At 47.2% G+C, this 12,976-nt stretch overlaps 1 protein-coding gene across 10 annotated transcripts in view; it reads left to right on the top strand.

The window, feature by feature from the left end:
- ANKRD31 (ankyrin repeat domain 31) overlaps positions 1 to 12,976 on the top strand; it is a 556,774-nt gene that overhangs the window by 171,285 nt on the left and 372,513 nt on the right. For all 10 annotated transcript variants that reach the window (XM_056540136.1, XM_056540152.1, XM_056540124.1 and 7 more), the window contains one exon: positions 10,610 to 11,086. In XM_056540136.1, the coding sequence (XP_056396111.1) occupies positions 10,610 to 11,086 (477 nt within the window). The remainder of the gene's footprint in view (positions 1 to 10,609; positions 11,087 to 12,976) is intronic.

Below are 12,976 nucleotides of genomic sequence, written 5' to 3'. Positions count from 1 at the left end.
CATCAGATGGGACTGGCTTGGGATGGTGCTGGACAAGGTAGGGATCGTTGGCCATATTCGTACTTTCCTTGGTGGTCCCTACTCCTCCCCCAGAGCGCGGGCCCATACCTCAGCTATGCTCTCTCCTCCTCTTTTTAAGAAAATACGCCAGGGGTGTCCATTATCTGCCCTTCTTTTTACTCTAGCCCTGGAACCTCTGGCCCGGTCTTTGGAGGATTCTGACCTGTTTAAAAGGGATCACCGTCGAGCAAACAAAGGTTAACTTGTCCCTCTTCGCGGACGATATTTTAATTTTTTTGGCAGATGCCAAAGTTCACTTTGCTCCGCAGATGTCCTCATTGTCCCATTTTGGTCCGTTCTCCAGATATAAGATTAATGTCACGATTCGGCTGGCTGGAGGTGGATCCTCTGTGCCAGAGAGGGATTGGCGTGGACCATGTTAGTGGACCGGTTCTAAATTGCTACTGGTATTCACCAGAGCCCGCCGCAAAGCGGGATGGTCTTGCAGCGGCGGTAGCAACCAGGTCGGCTCAACCTCTCTGACTGCTGAGATGAGCGCGGTACAAGGGAGTAGACAAGAGCAAGGTCAGACGTAGCAGAAGGTCGGGGCAGGCGGCAAGGTTCGTAGTCAATGGTAATAGCAGGAGGTCAGGAACACAGTAATGGTAAACACAGTAGTAGCTTTCTCTAGGCACTAAGGCAACAAGGAAGTGCAGGGGAAGTGAGGTAATAAAGCCAGGGAGCAGGTGGAAACTAATTAGGCTGATTGGACCAGGCACCAATCATTGGTGCACTGGCCCTTTAAATCTCAGAGAGCTGGCACGCGCGCGCCCTAGAGAGCGGAGCCGCGCGGGCCAGAGCATGACAGGTGGGGACCGGGACAGGTGAGTGACTTGGGGTGCGATTCGCGAGCGGGCGCGTCCCGCTATGCGAATCGCATCCCCGCCGGCAATGTCAGTGCAGCGCTCCCGGTCAGTGGGTCTGACCGGGGTGCAGCAGGGAGAGAAACACCGTGAGCGCTTCGGGGAGGAGCAGGGACCCGGAGCGCTCGGCGTAACAGTACCCCCCCCTTAGGTCTTCCCCTCTTCTTGTCGGGATGTTGCTCCACATGGGACGAGGACATTGGGAGCGATTGTAGAGTCTCCTTCTGAGGGACAGTGAAGTCCTGGGTATGCTCATGAACGGCAGACAGTTCAGAAGGAGTGGGAATGGGGAGGGGGGGCAGAGGGTGAGGCTTGGCACAGGACAGAGTGTCACCAGGACGGGGGCTATGAGGAGGCACGGCACAGTCCTGATAGGCCTTGGGGAGACCAGGCACAGGAGGGGACACTGAGGCTCGACAGACGGGGCTGGGAGCAGACGTGAGGCATTTCTTGCGGCAAGCAGGACCCCAATTCTTGATCTCCCCGGTGGTCCAGTCAAGGGTGGGAGAATGATGCTGGAGCCATGGCAGACCGAGGAGGACTTCAGAGGTGCAGTTGGGCAGAACCAAAAATTCAATTTTCTCGTGATGCAGTCCAATGTTCATAACCAGGGGCTCTGTGCGGTAACGCACAGTGCAGTGCAACTTGACTCCGTTGACCGAAGAAATGTAGAGCGGCTTGACGAGACGGGTCACCAGGATGCAGTACCTATCAAGCAAAGAGGCCAGAATAAAATTTCCAGAAGAACCAGAGTCCAAGACGGCCACGGCTGAGAAGGAGGAGTTGGCAGAAGGAGAAATCCGCACGGGCACAGTGAGACATGGAGAAGCAGACTCCGTACCAAGAGACGCCAGACCCACGTGAGCTGGGTGCGTGCGTGCGTTTTCCAGACGTGGAGGACGAATAGGGCAATCCACCAAGAAATGTTCGGTACTAGCGCAGTACAGACATAGATTTTTATCCCTACGGCGAGACCTCTCTTCAAGAGTCAGGCGAGACCGATCCACTTGCATAGCCTCCTCGGCGGGAGGCACAGGGGTAGATAGCAAAGGATACCGTGAGAGAGGTGCCCAGGAATTAAGGTCTTTTTCCTGGCGGAGTTCCTGGTGTCTTTCAGAAAAATGCATGTCAATGCGGGTGGCCAAATGGATAAGTTCATGCAGGTTGGCAGGAATTTCTCGTGCGGCCAGCACATCTTTGATGTTACTGGATAGGCCTTTTTTAAAGGTCGCGCAGAGAGCCTCGTTGTTCCAGGATAATTCAGAGGCGAGGGTACGAAATTGGATGGCGTATTCGCCTACAGAAGAACTACCCTGGACCAGGTTTAACAAGGCAGTTTCGGCAGAAGAAGCTTGGGCTGGTTCCTCGAAGACACTGCGAACCTCAGAGAAGAAGGACTGTACAGTGGCGGTGACAGGATCATCGCAGTCCCAGAGCGGTGTGGCCCAAGACAAAGCCTTCCCAGACAGGAGACTAACCACGAAAGCCACCTTCGACCGTTCTGTAGGAAATTGGTCCGACAACATTTCCAAATGTAGGGAACATTGTGACAGGAAACCACGGCAGAGTCTAGAGTCCCCATCAAATTTGTCCGGCAGGGACAAGCGGAGGTTAGGAGCGGCCACTCGCTGCGGAGGAGGTGCAGGAGATGGTGGCTGCTGTTGCAGCTGCTGTAGCTGCGACTGAAGTTGCTGTAACATGGTGGACACTTGCGACAGCTGGTGACCTAGATGGGCGATCTGTCGGGATTGCTGGGCGACCACCGTGGTGAGGTCAGCGACAACTGGCAGGGGGACCTCAGCTGGATCCATGGCCGGATCTACTGTCACGATTCGGCTTGCTGGTGGTGGATCCTCTGTGCCAGAGAGGGATTGGCGTGGACCGTGTCGGTGGACCGGTTCTAAGTTGCTACTGGTATTCACCAGAGCCCGCCGCAAAGCGGGATGGTCTTGCAGCGGCGGTAGCAACCAGGTCGTATCCACCGGCAACGGATGAGCGCGGTACAAGGGAGTAGACAAGAGCAAGGTCAGACGTAGCAGAAGGTCGGGGCAGGCGGCAAGGTTCGTAGTCAATGGTAATAGCAGGAGATCAGGAACACAGTAATGGTAAACACAGTAGTAGCTTTCTCTAGGCACTAAGGCAACAAGATCCGGCAAGGAAGTGCAGGGGAAGTGAGGTAATAAAGCCAGGGAGCAGGTGGAAACTAATTAGGCTGATTGGACCAGGCACCAATCATTGGTGCACTGGCCCTTTAAATCTCAGAGAGCTGGCGCGCGCGCACCCTAGAGAGCGGAGCCGCGTGCGCCAGAGCATGACAGGCGGGGACCGGGACAGGTGAGTGACTTGGGATGCGATTCGCGAGCGGGCGCGTCCCGCTATGCGAATCGCATCCCCGCCGGCAATGTCAGTGCAGCGCTCCCGGTCAGCGGGTCTGACCGGGACGCTGCAGGGAGAGAAACGCCGCGAGCGCTTCGGGGAGGAGCAGGGACCCGGAGCGCTCGGCGTAACAATTAACCCCTTAAGGACCAGGCCATTTTACACCTTAGGACCAGAGCGTTTTTTGCACATCTGACCACTGTCACTTTAAACATTAATAACTTTGGAATGCTTTTAGTTATCAATCTGATTCCGAGATTGTTTTTTCGTGACATATTCTACTTTAACATAGTGGCAAAATTTTGTGGTAACTTGCATCCTTTCTTGGTGAAAAATCACAAAATTTTATGAAAAATTTGAAAATTTAGCATTTTTCTAACTTTGAAGCTCTCTGCTTGTAAGGAAAATGGATATTCAAAAAAAATTTTTTTTTTAATTCACATATACAATATATCTACTTTATGTTTGCATCATAAAATTGACGTGTTTTTACTTTTGGAAGACACCAGAGGGCTTCAAAGTTCAGCAGCAATTTTCCAATTTTTCACAAAATTTTGAACCTCGCTTTTTTTCAGAGACCAGTTTAGGTTTGAAGTGGATTTGAAGGCTCTTCCCATTAGAAATACCCCACAAATGACCCCATTATAAAAACTACACCCCCCAAAGTATTCAAAATGACATTCAGTCAGCGTTTTAACCCTTTAGGTGTTTCACAGGAATAGCAGCAAAGTGAAGGAGAAAATTCACAATCTTTACTTTTTACACTCGCATGTTCTTGTAAACCCAATTTTTTTATTTTTACAAGGGGTAAAAGGAGAAAATGTATACTTATATTTGTAGCCCAATTTCTCTCGAGTAAGCACATACCTCATATGTCTATGTAAAGTGTTCGGCGGGCGCAGTAGAGGGCTCAGAAGCGAAGGAGCGACAAGGGGATTTTGGAGAGTACGTTTTTCAGAAATGGTTTTTGGGGGGCATGTTGCATTTAGGAAGCCCCTATGGTGCCAGAACAGCAAAAATAACCCACATGGCATACCATTTTGGAAACTAGACCCCTTGGGGAACGTAACAAGGAATAAAGTGAGCCTTAATACCCCACAGGTGTTTCACGACTTTTGCATATGTAAAAAAATATATATATTTTTTCCACTAAAATGTGTGTTTCCCCCCAAATTTCACATTTTTGCAAGGGTTAATAGCAGAAAATACCCCCCAAAATTTGTAACCCCATCTCTTCTGAGTATGGAGGTACCCCATGAGTTGGCATGAAGTGCATTACGGGCGAACTACAATGCTCCGAAGAGAAGGAGTGATATTTGACTTTTTGAGAGCAAATTTTGCTCGGGGGGCATGTCGCATTTAGGAAGCCCCTATGGTGCCAGAACAGCAAAAAAAAAAACACATGGCATACCATTTTGGAAACTAGACCCCTTGAGGAACGTAACAAGGAATAAAGTGAGCCTTAATACCCCACACGGGTTTCACGACTTTTGCATATGTAAAAAAATATATATATTTTTTTCACTAAAATGTGTGTTTCCCCCCAAATTTCACATTTTTGCAAGGGTTAATAGCAGAAAATACCCCCCAAAATTTGTAACCCCATCTCTTCTGAGTATGGAGGTACCCCATAAGTGGACCTGAAGTGCACTACATGCGAACTACAATGCTCAGAAGAGGAGGCGCACCATTGAGCTTTTGGAAAGAGAATTCGTTTGGAATGGTAGTCAGGGGCCATGTGCATTTACAAAGCCCCTCGTGGTGCCAGAACAGTGGACCCCCCCACATGTGACCCCATTTTGGAAACTACACCCCTCACAGAATTTAATAAGTGGTGCAGTGAGCATTTACACCCCACTGGCGTTTGACAGATCTTTGGGACAGTGGGCTGTGCAAATGGAAAATTAAATTTTTCATTTTCACGGATCACTGTTCCAAAAATCTGTCAGACACCTGTGGGGCGTAAATGCTCACTGCGCCCCTTATTACATTACATGAGGGGTGTAGTTTCCAAAATGGGGTCACATATGGGGGGGGTCCATTGTTCTGGTACCTTGGGGGCTTTGTAAACACAAGTGGCCTTCAATTCCGGAAAAATTTTCTCTTCAAAATCCCAATGGCGCTCCTTCTCTTCTGAGCATTGTAGTGCACCCATAGAGCACTTTACATCCACATATGGGGTATGCTCTTACTCAGAAGAAATTGGGTTACAAATTTTGGGGGGCTTTTTTTTATTTTCCCTTGTGAAAATGAAAAATTTAGGGTGACACCAGCATTTTAGTGAAATTTTTTTTTTTTTTTCACTTTCCCATCCAACTTTAATGAAAATTTGTCAAACACCTGTGGGGTGTTCAGGCTCACTATACCCCTTGTTACGTTCCGTGAGGGGTGTCGTTTCCAAAATGGGGTCACATGTCTGTATTTATTGTTTTGTGTTTATGTCAGAACCACTGTAAAATCAGCCACCCCTGTGCAAATCACCAATTTAGGCCTCAAATGTACATAGTGCGCTCTCACTCCTGAGCCTTGTTGTGCGTCCGCAGAGCATTTTACGCCCACATATGGGGTATCTCCGTACTCAGGAGAAATTGCGTTACAAATTTTGGGGGTCTTTTTTTCCTTTTACCTCCCGTGAAAATAAAAAGTAAAGGACAACACCAGCATGTTAGTGTAAAAAAAAAAAATTTTTTATACTAACAGGCTGGTGTAGACCCCAACTTTTCTTTTTCATAAGGGGTAAAAGGAAAAAAAGCCCCCAAAATTAGTAACGCAATTTCTCCTGAGTACGGAGATACCCCATATGTGGCACTAAACTGTTTCCTTGAAATACGACAGGGCTCCGAAGTGAGAGAGTGCCATGCGCATTTGAGGACTAAATTAGGGATTGCACAGGGGTGGACATAGGGGTATTCTACGCCAGTGATTCCCAAACAGGGTGCCTCCAGCTGTTGCTAACAGTCAGTGGCTGTCCGGAAATGCTGGGAGTTGTTGTTTTGCAACAGCTGGAGGCTCTGTTTTGGAAACACTGCCGTACAATACGTTTTTTATTTTTTATTAGGGGGACAGTGTAAGGGGGTGTATATGTAGTGTTTTACTCTTTATTATGTGTAAGTGTAGTGTTTTTAGGGTACAGTCACACTGGCGGGTTTACAGTGAATTTACCGCTAGGAGTTTGCGCTGCGGTGAAAAATTTGCCACAGCCCAAACTTGAAGCAGAAAACTTACTGTAAACCCGCCAGTGTGAATGTACCCTGTACGTTCACATGGGGGGGCAAACCTCCAGCTGTTTCAAAACTACAACTCCTAGCATGTACTGACAGACCGTGCATGCTGGGAGTTGTACTTTTGCAACAGCTGGAGGCACACTGGTTGGAAAACCTTCAGTTAGGTTCTGTTACCTAACTCAGTATTTTCCAACCAGTGTTCCTCCAGCTGTTGCAAAACTTCAACTCCCAGCATGTACTGATCGCCGAAAGGCATGCTGGGAGATGTAGTTATGCAACATCTGGAGGGATCGCAACTACAACTCCCAGCATGCAGAGACAGCTGTTTGCTGTTTAGGCTTGCTGGGAGTTGCAGTTTTGCAACATCTGTAGAGCTATAGTTTAGAGACCACTGCATAGTGGTCTCCAAACTGTGGACCTCCAGATGTTGCAAAACTACAACTCCCAGCATGCCCAGACAGCAAACTGCTGTCTGGGCATGCTGGGAGTTGTAGTTTTGCAAGATCTGTAGGTGCACAGTATAGAGATCACTTTGCAGTGGTCTCAAACTGTAGACCTCCAGCTGTTGCAAAACTGCAACTCCCAGCAAGCCTAAACAGCTCTCTGGGCATGCTGGGAGTTGTAGTTTTGCCACATCTGGAGGGTTACAGTTTAGAGACCACTATAGTGGTCTCAGACTGTAGCCCTCCAGATGTTGCTAAGTAACTCACCGGCTTCCGTTGGATCCAGGGAGCTGCGTCGCCGTCCTCTTCTTCCGTCGATCGTCGCCCGCTGCCGCCGCTGATCGTCGCCGCTGCCGTCGCCGATGGGTAAATGGATCTTCGGCACCGGTCCCTGTCGGTTTCCCCGTTCTGCCCCGCCTATTGTGGGGGGGCAGGACGGGGAAACCGAAAGTAAACCCCTCCGCCCCCGATCTGCTATTGGTGGTCGCGTCTAGACCACCAATAGCGGAGATAGGAGGGGTGGCACCCGTGCCACCTCACTCCTATCGCTACAGGGGGATCGTGAGTGTCTAGGACACCCGCGATCCCCCTTCTATTCCGGGTCACCGGGTCACCATAGACCCGTATGACCCGGAATCGGCGCAAATCGCAAGTGTGAATTCACTTGCGATTTGCGCCGATCGCCGACATGGGGGGGTCTAATGACCCCCCTGGGCATTTGCGCGGGGTGCCTGCTGATAGATATCAGCAGTCACCCCGGCGCGATCCCCGCCCGGCGCGCGGCGGGGACCGAAATTCCCACGGGCGTACAGGTACGCCCTTGGTCCTTAAGTACCAGGGAGCAAAGGCGTACCTGTACGCCCTTGGTCCTTAAGGGGTTAATCTGCTAAAAAGTGAGGTTCTCCCCTTGGCTGTAGCTAAACTACTGTCCCATTGGAGTACGATGAGTATCCCCACGTCATTCATCAAGCAGCACATTACATTCCTAGGCATTAAAACAGGAAAGGTGCCCTCTTCCCTGTACACCCTGAACTATCCTCCTCTCTTCAAACTGATTTCTGAAGAGCTACAGCGTTGGTTCCACCTCCCCCTCTCCTTTCTTGGGAAATGCCATCTGATAGAGATGATTAGTTTTCCGAGACTGCTTTATCACTTACAGAAATTGTCCCTTCTTCTCAAACACAAAGACGTGACAGCACTCAATTCAGCATTTACACGTTTTATATAGACTGGGAAACAACCTCAGATCGCACTACAAAAATTGATGCTCAGCAGAGCGGATCGGGTGTTGGGTTCCCTAACATCTGTGGTTATAACTTGTCTTGTATTTTCAGACATGTTATGGGCTGGCTCCATGAGTCTAGCTTCCACTCTAATTATGTCCTGGAGGCTGACTTGGTCTTCCACTGGAAGCTCTCGGCTTGCTTACACACTCACATTCCTTGTCTCCCGCCCCATATAAAACAGTCATTGGTAATACGTGATACCATCCTGACGTGGAAGGCTATTCGCAGGGCTTTCGGACTCCCTTTTCTACTGTCTGGGTGCCTTGACCTCTGGAAACATCATGAATTCCCTCAGGGCCGGGAAAATCGTTTGTTTGCAATCTGGCGCACAAGGGAAATTCAAATGTCCAAACGGTTGATGCATGTAAAGGAGAAATGCTGGTTAAGTCCAACTGAACTGATGTCCACATTTTCTTTACCACCCTCTCAATTTCTCCAGGTGTCACAATTACTCTCTTTCTGCAAGTCTCTTCTCCGAGACCCCTCCTTGGAAGTGTGTCCCTCTCCTTTTGAGGACATAGTGGGCCCCCAACCTAGGAAGACGACTCTGTCGAGCCTTTACAGATGTTTTAGTGACCGTTTACTCAAAGTCTCCAAAAGGAAGGTGTCCACTAAATTGGGGGTAACCTTACAAGACCCTTAAGCACGAGACAAGATTCTGGAGGGTTGGGCCAAAGTTAGAGCTAATGTTCTCTGTGAGAGATGGAGGGAAACCTTTTTCAAATTGATGCATTTTGGTTATTTGGGTTTTAATCTCCAGGCCTACTGCTTTTCCTGATAGGCTTACCTCCTGCCCTAAGTGTAACAGTCTGAGGACTGATTTTTACCATGGAATTTGGAAGTGCCCGAGATCCCAGGATTAGTCGGGTGCAGTGGTAGCTTACATAGCCAGATACTGGACAGTAAGGGTACCCATGACTACTCAGGCCCTTCTGTTACAGTCTGTTGATCCCGAAATAGCTATTGCAGCTGGACTGCATAGTGTGCCTTGCTTCCTCCATGTTATTCTGTTGGTGGCAAAATGTGTTCTTCTGAGAGAATGGATCAAGCCTGCCATGCCAGATGTGACCGACGGGGTTGAGGAATTGAAATCTTTCCTTCAGGTCGACAGACTCGACTCTGAACGGTATAGGGAGAGGAATGTACAGTATTTATGCTGAATGTTTGTGTGTGCATCTACGTGTGAGGGATGTATGCTAGTAGTGTGGGGAATTTGAACTTGTGCTTCCTATCTATTTCCATTAGTTAGTAATTAGTGGCGACATGGGTACTGCGTTATCCACTTATGCCCTTTTATTCGTAACGCTTTGCTTTGCTTTCTGTCTTAGCGTTTTGTGATAAAATTTGTGAAAATACAATAAACAAAGTTAAAAAAAAAAAAAGATGCATTCTGATTGGTTGCTACAGGCAACTGCTCCACTTTTCTTCTGCACAGGTATATGGGGAGATTTATCAAAACATGTCCAGAGGAAAAGTTAATGATTTGCCCATAGCAACCAATCAGATTGCTATTTCATTTTTGAAAAGGACTCGGAAAAATGAAAGCAGTGATCTGATTGGTTGCTATGGGCAACTCAGCAACTTTTCCTTTGGACAGGTTTTGATAAATCTCCCTCTGTATGATATAAGCGTTACAACACTGGGGTCCAATCTAACATAGGGTCAAATCTTACATAGCCTTTCCATAACCCCAATTCTCCTATTGAACAGGCCAGTGACATAACACCCACCAGTATCCCATGAAGCAATTGGAACAAAAAACATATGACTAATTAACAGCGCATATAAATACATAAAGTATTATATCAACTCATGAGAGATCCCAAACTGTGTATACAAAAGGAATTATAAGAACACTCTATAGTTACAAATCTCATTTTGTTCAACTCCCTAATCAAACAAATGAAATTCATCGTTCACATTGACTGGAACCTTCTCCACTACCTGCCACCTCAAATCCATTACTTTGTATCCACATTTAGCAAAACGGCAAGCAACAGAAGTTTTTTCGTATTTGATCTCCATACCCTCCGGAGCACTATTAACTTGTGTTCAGACAGACATGTTTTTACAGTTCTTGCAGTCCGTCCAATATATGCTTTGCTACAAAGGCATTTTAACTTATACACAACATTTTTTCTCAGACAGGTGTAGACATGACATGAGTTCTATGTTGTTTTGTGGGACAATAAATAATATCTCCTTTTATAATGTTGCAGTAAATACATGACAAACACACATTGCTGCCATTTCTTTTTTTTAGAAATATCATCAATATCACTTCTGATCAATCTCTCCTTAATCGATTTATCTTATTTATAAACAAACATTATGATTTTATTTTGTGTCATATGCAGAATTGCAGTGTAATTGAATCTCAGGAGGCTCAAAGTCTGCTGCCTGCCATAATAGATGTCTCCTATCCAGAAAAACAGACTGTATTAGTGGATAAAGTATGTATGCACAATGAAGATCTTAATGTGAGCAAAACAAATAAAGATGGAAGCTTTCCTGATGATATGGTCATTGGCGAGTTGCTCCAGGTATCAAGTGAATCTGACAGCTTTGCAGATATGATAGATGACCTGTCATTTCTTGAAATGTCTGAAGATGGCAGTGGTGAGCTGAATGCTATGGTGTTAGCTGCAATAAATTCCATGCAAAATCCACAAGCACAGGCAGCCAGAGATGGACCTAATACCGAGAGGTATCACGGACAAGTGAATTTTGACTTCAACAGTGACCACACACAGATACCTGACTCTCTATGTACAGATGAGAGTGGTGAATATAAAAAACTAGAAAATGGACTCTACATGCAGAAGACTGATAAGGTACAGTGAACAGAAAACAGTGCAAGGAAATGATACACACTCTCATATGTTAACTTTCTAAGAACTTTAATTTGTCACAAATTAGTGGTAGACCTATTATGTACACATTTCTCTGGGAGCAACATGGAAAGCTGATAGCTTTGCATCTTCACATGTAAAGGTAAAGAATGTATGGGAGTAAAGCACGTAAAGCTTGCTAGAATACCATGAAGAGTATTTTTACATGCAATAGAAAATGTCATGTAAATATTGTATGGCATGGCATGCAACCATTTTATCCAAAATCAAGCAGCTTGACTAATCAGACAAAACATAGCAGAAAAGAATAGAAAACTTCATGATTTTGCAGATTGATATATATTGTAGACAGAATTAAAACTTTAGTATACATAATATCGCTTACGTTGTCTGCACCAGACAGCATCATATGAAGCTTACAATAAAGTATATATTAAGCTTGTTTGCTATAACTTTGGTGGCCCCATTGATTCTGGGTCTTGCAATTTTACATAGAACCTTTCACCACTTTCTCTAGTTTAAAGGGGTATTCCAGGCAAAACCTTTTTTTTATATATATCATCTTGCTCCGGAAAGTTAAACAGATTTGTAAATTACTTCTATTAAAAAATCTTAATCCTTCCAATAGTTATTAGCTTCTGAAGTTTTCTGTCTAACTGCTCAATGATGATATCACGTCCCGGGAGCTGTGCATGATGGGAGAATATCCCCATAGGAACTGCACAGCTCCCGGGACGTGAGTCATCAGAGAGCAGTTAGACAGAAAACAACAACTCAATTTCAGAAGCTTATAACTGTTGGAAGGATTAAGATTTTTAATAGAAGTAGTTTACAAATCTGTTTAACTTTCCGGAGCCAGTTTTGGCCTGGAATACCCCTTTAACTATGAAATAAACACTTTTGCCCAGATTTATCTGTCTTAGACAAAAATGAGTCAACCAATCACAGCTCAGCTTCTATTTCTCAAAGTGCTCTGGTAAAATTGATGAGCTGTAATGATTGTGAGCTGTAATTTGTTGCTGGCTGAGACAACATTTTACACATTGATATCAGACAGATCGATAAGTGGTAAGGCCTGCGCAGCTGGCCTGTATTTGTGGGAGGAGCCTTTAAAAACTCACGGCCGCCTCACATTCGGACGCCGTGGGTTTTACGGTTGAGGGTCCGTCACGTGATGTCAGCAAGGCGTGGCGTTACGTCCACGTCGGTCAGCTGACTGCTCAGGTCAGCTGACCAGTAGGTCGTTCCAGCCGGCATGGTGGTGGTAAGTGGCTGCGGCTGACCGGGGGTAACGCTGATTGTTCCCGGACTCCGGAGGTAAGCCGGAGTTCGGGGGAACCCTAGGTCAGACCGGCCCCTGGTTATTGCGTTTCATACGGGTGTTGTCATGTCAGGCTTGCCGTCTCGGGCAAGTGGTTACACCCTGTCGGTAGGGGTCTGCTCCTCTCTCCAGCGCTGCCTTCTGTGGCCTCGCTGTTGTTCGGTGGGGCAGGTGCAGGAGGCTCACTTTGGGCGCTCCATTATTTGCCGTGGGGTCCTGTGCTTCTGGAAGGTCTGTGTGTGTCGCCAGGGTCTCTGCAGGGCTTGCGTGCCCTTCCGCCCTCCGCTCCGCTCCACCGTGTGAGCTCGTGCTTCTCCATCCCCCCCGCAGCTGCCGGTCTGGTCGGGCACGCGGCGCCGGCAGCTGCGCTCGCTTCCAACCTGTGTCTTACTTCCTCACAGTTTTCTTTTCACTTATTTATATTTGTACTTCAGTGTTTCCGGGCGGTGTGCCTCCGGCTGTTGCGGACCTGCAAGTTTCACTTATACTGCGGTCGACTACACTGCAGGGGCTGATGGGGGCATAGCAGTGTTAATACTGTCTCCTTCACT

Source organism: Hyla sarda, chromosome 1 (genome assembly GCF_029499605.1).
Source record: "Hyla sarda isolate aHylSar1 chromosome 1, aHylSar1.hap1, whole genome shotgun sequence".
In the NCBI taxonomy this organism is placed as follows: domain Eukaryota; kingdom Metazoa; phylum Chordata; class Amphibia; order Anura; family Hylidae; genus Hyla; species Hyla sarda.
Note: the sequence above shows the minus strand (reverse complement) of the source record. Positions and strands in the feature narration are given on the sequence as shown.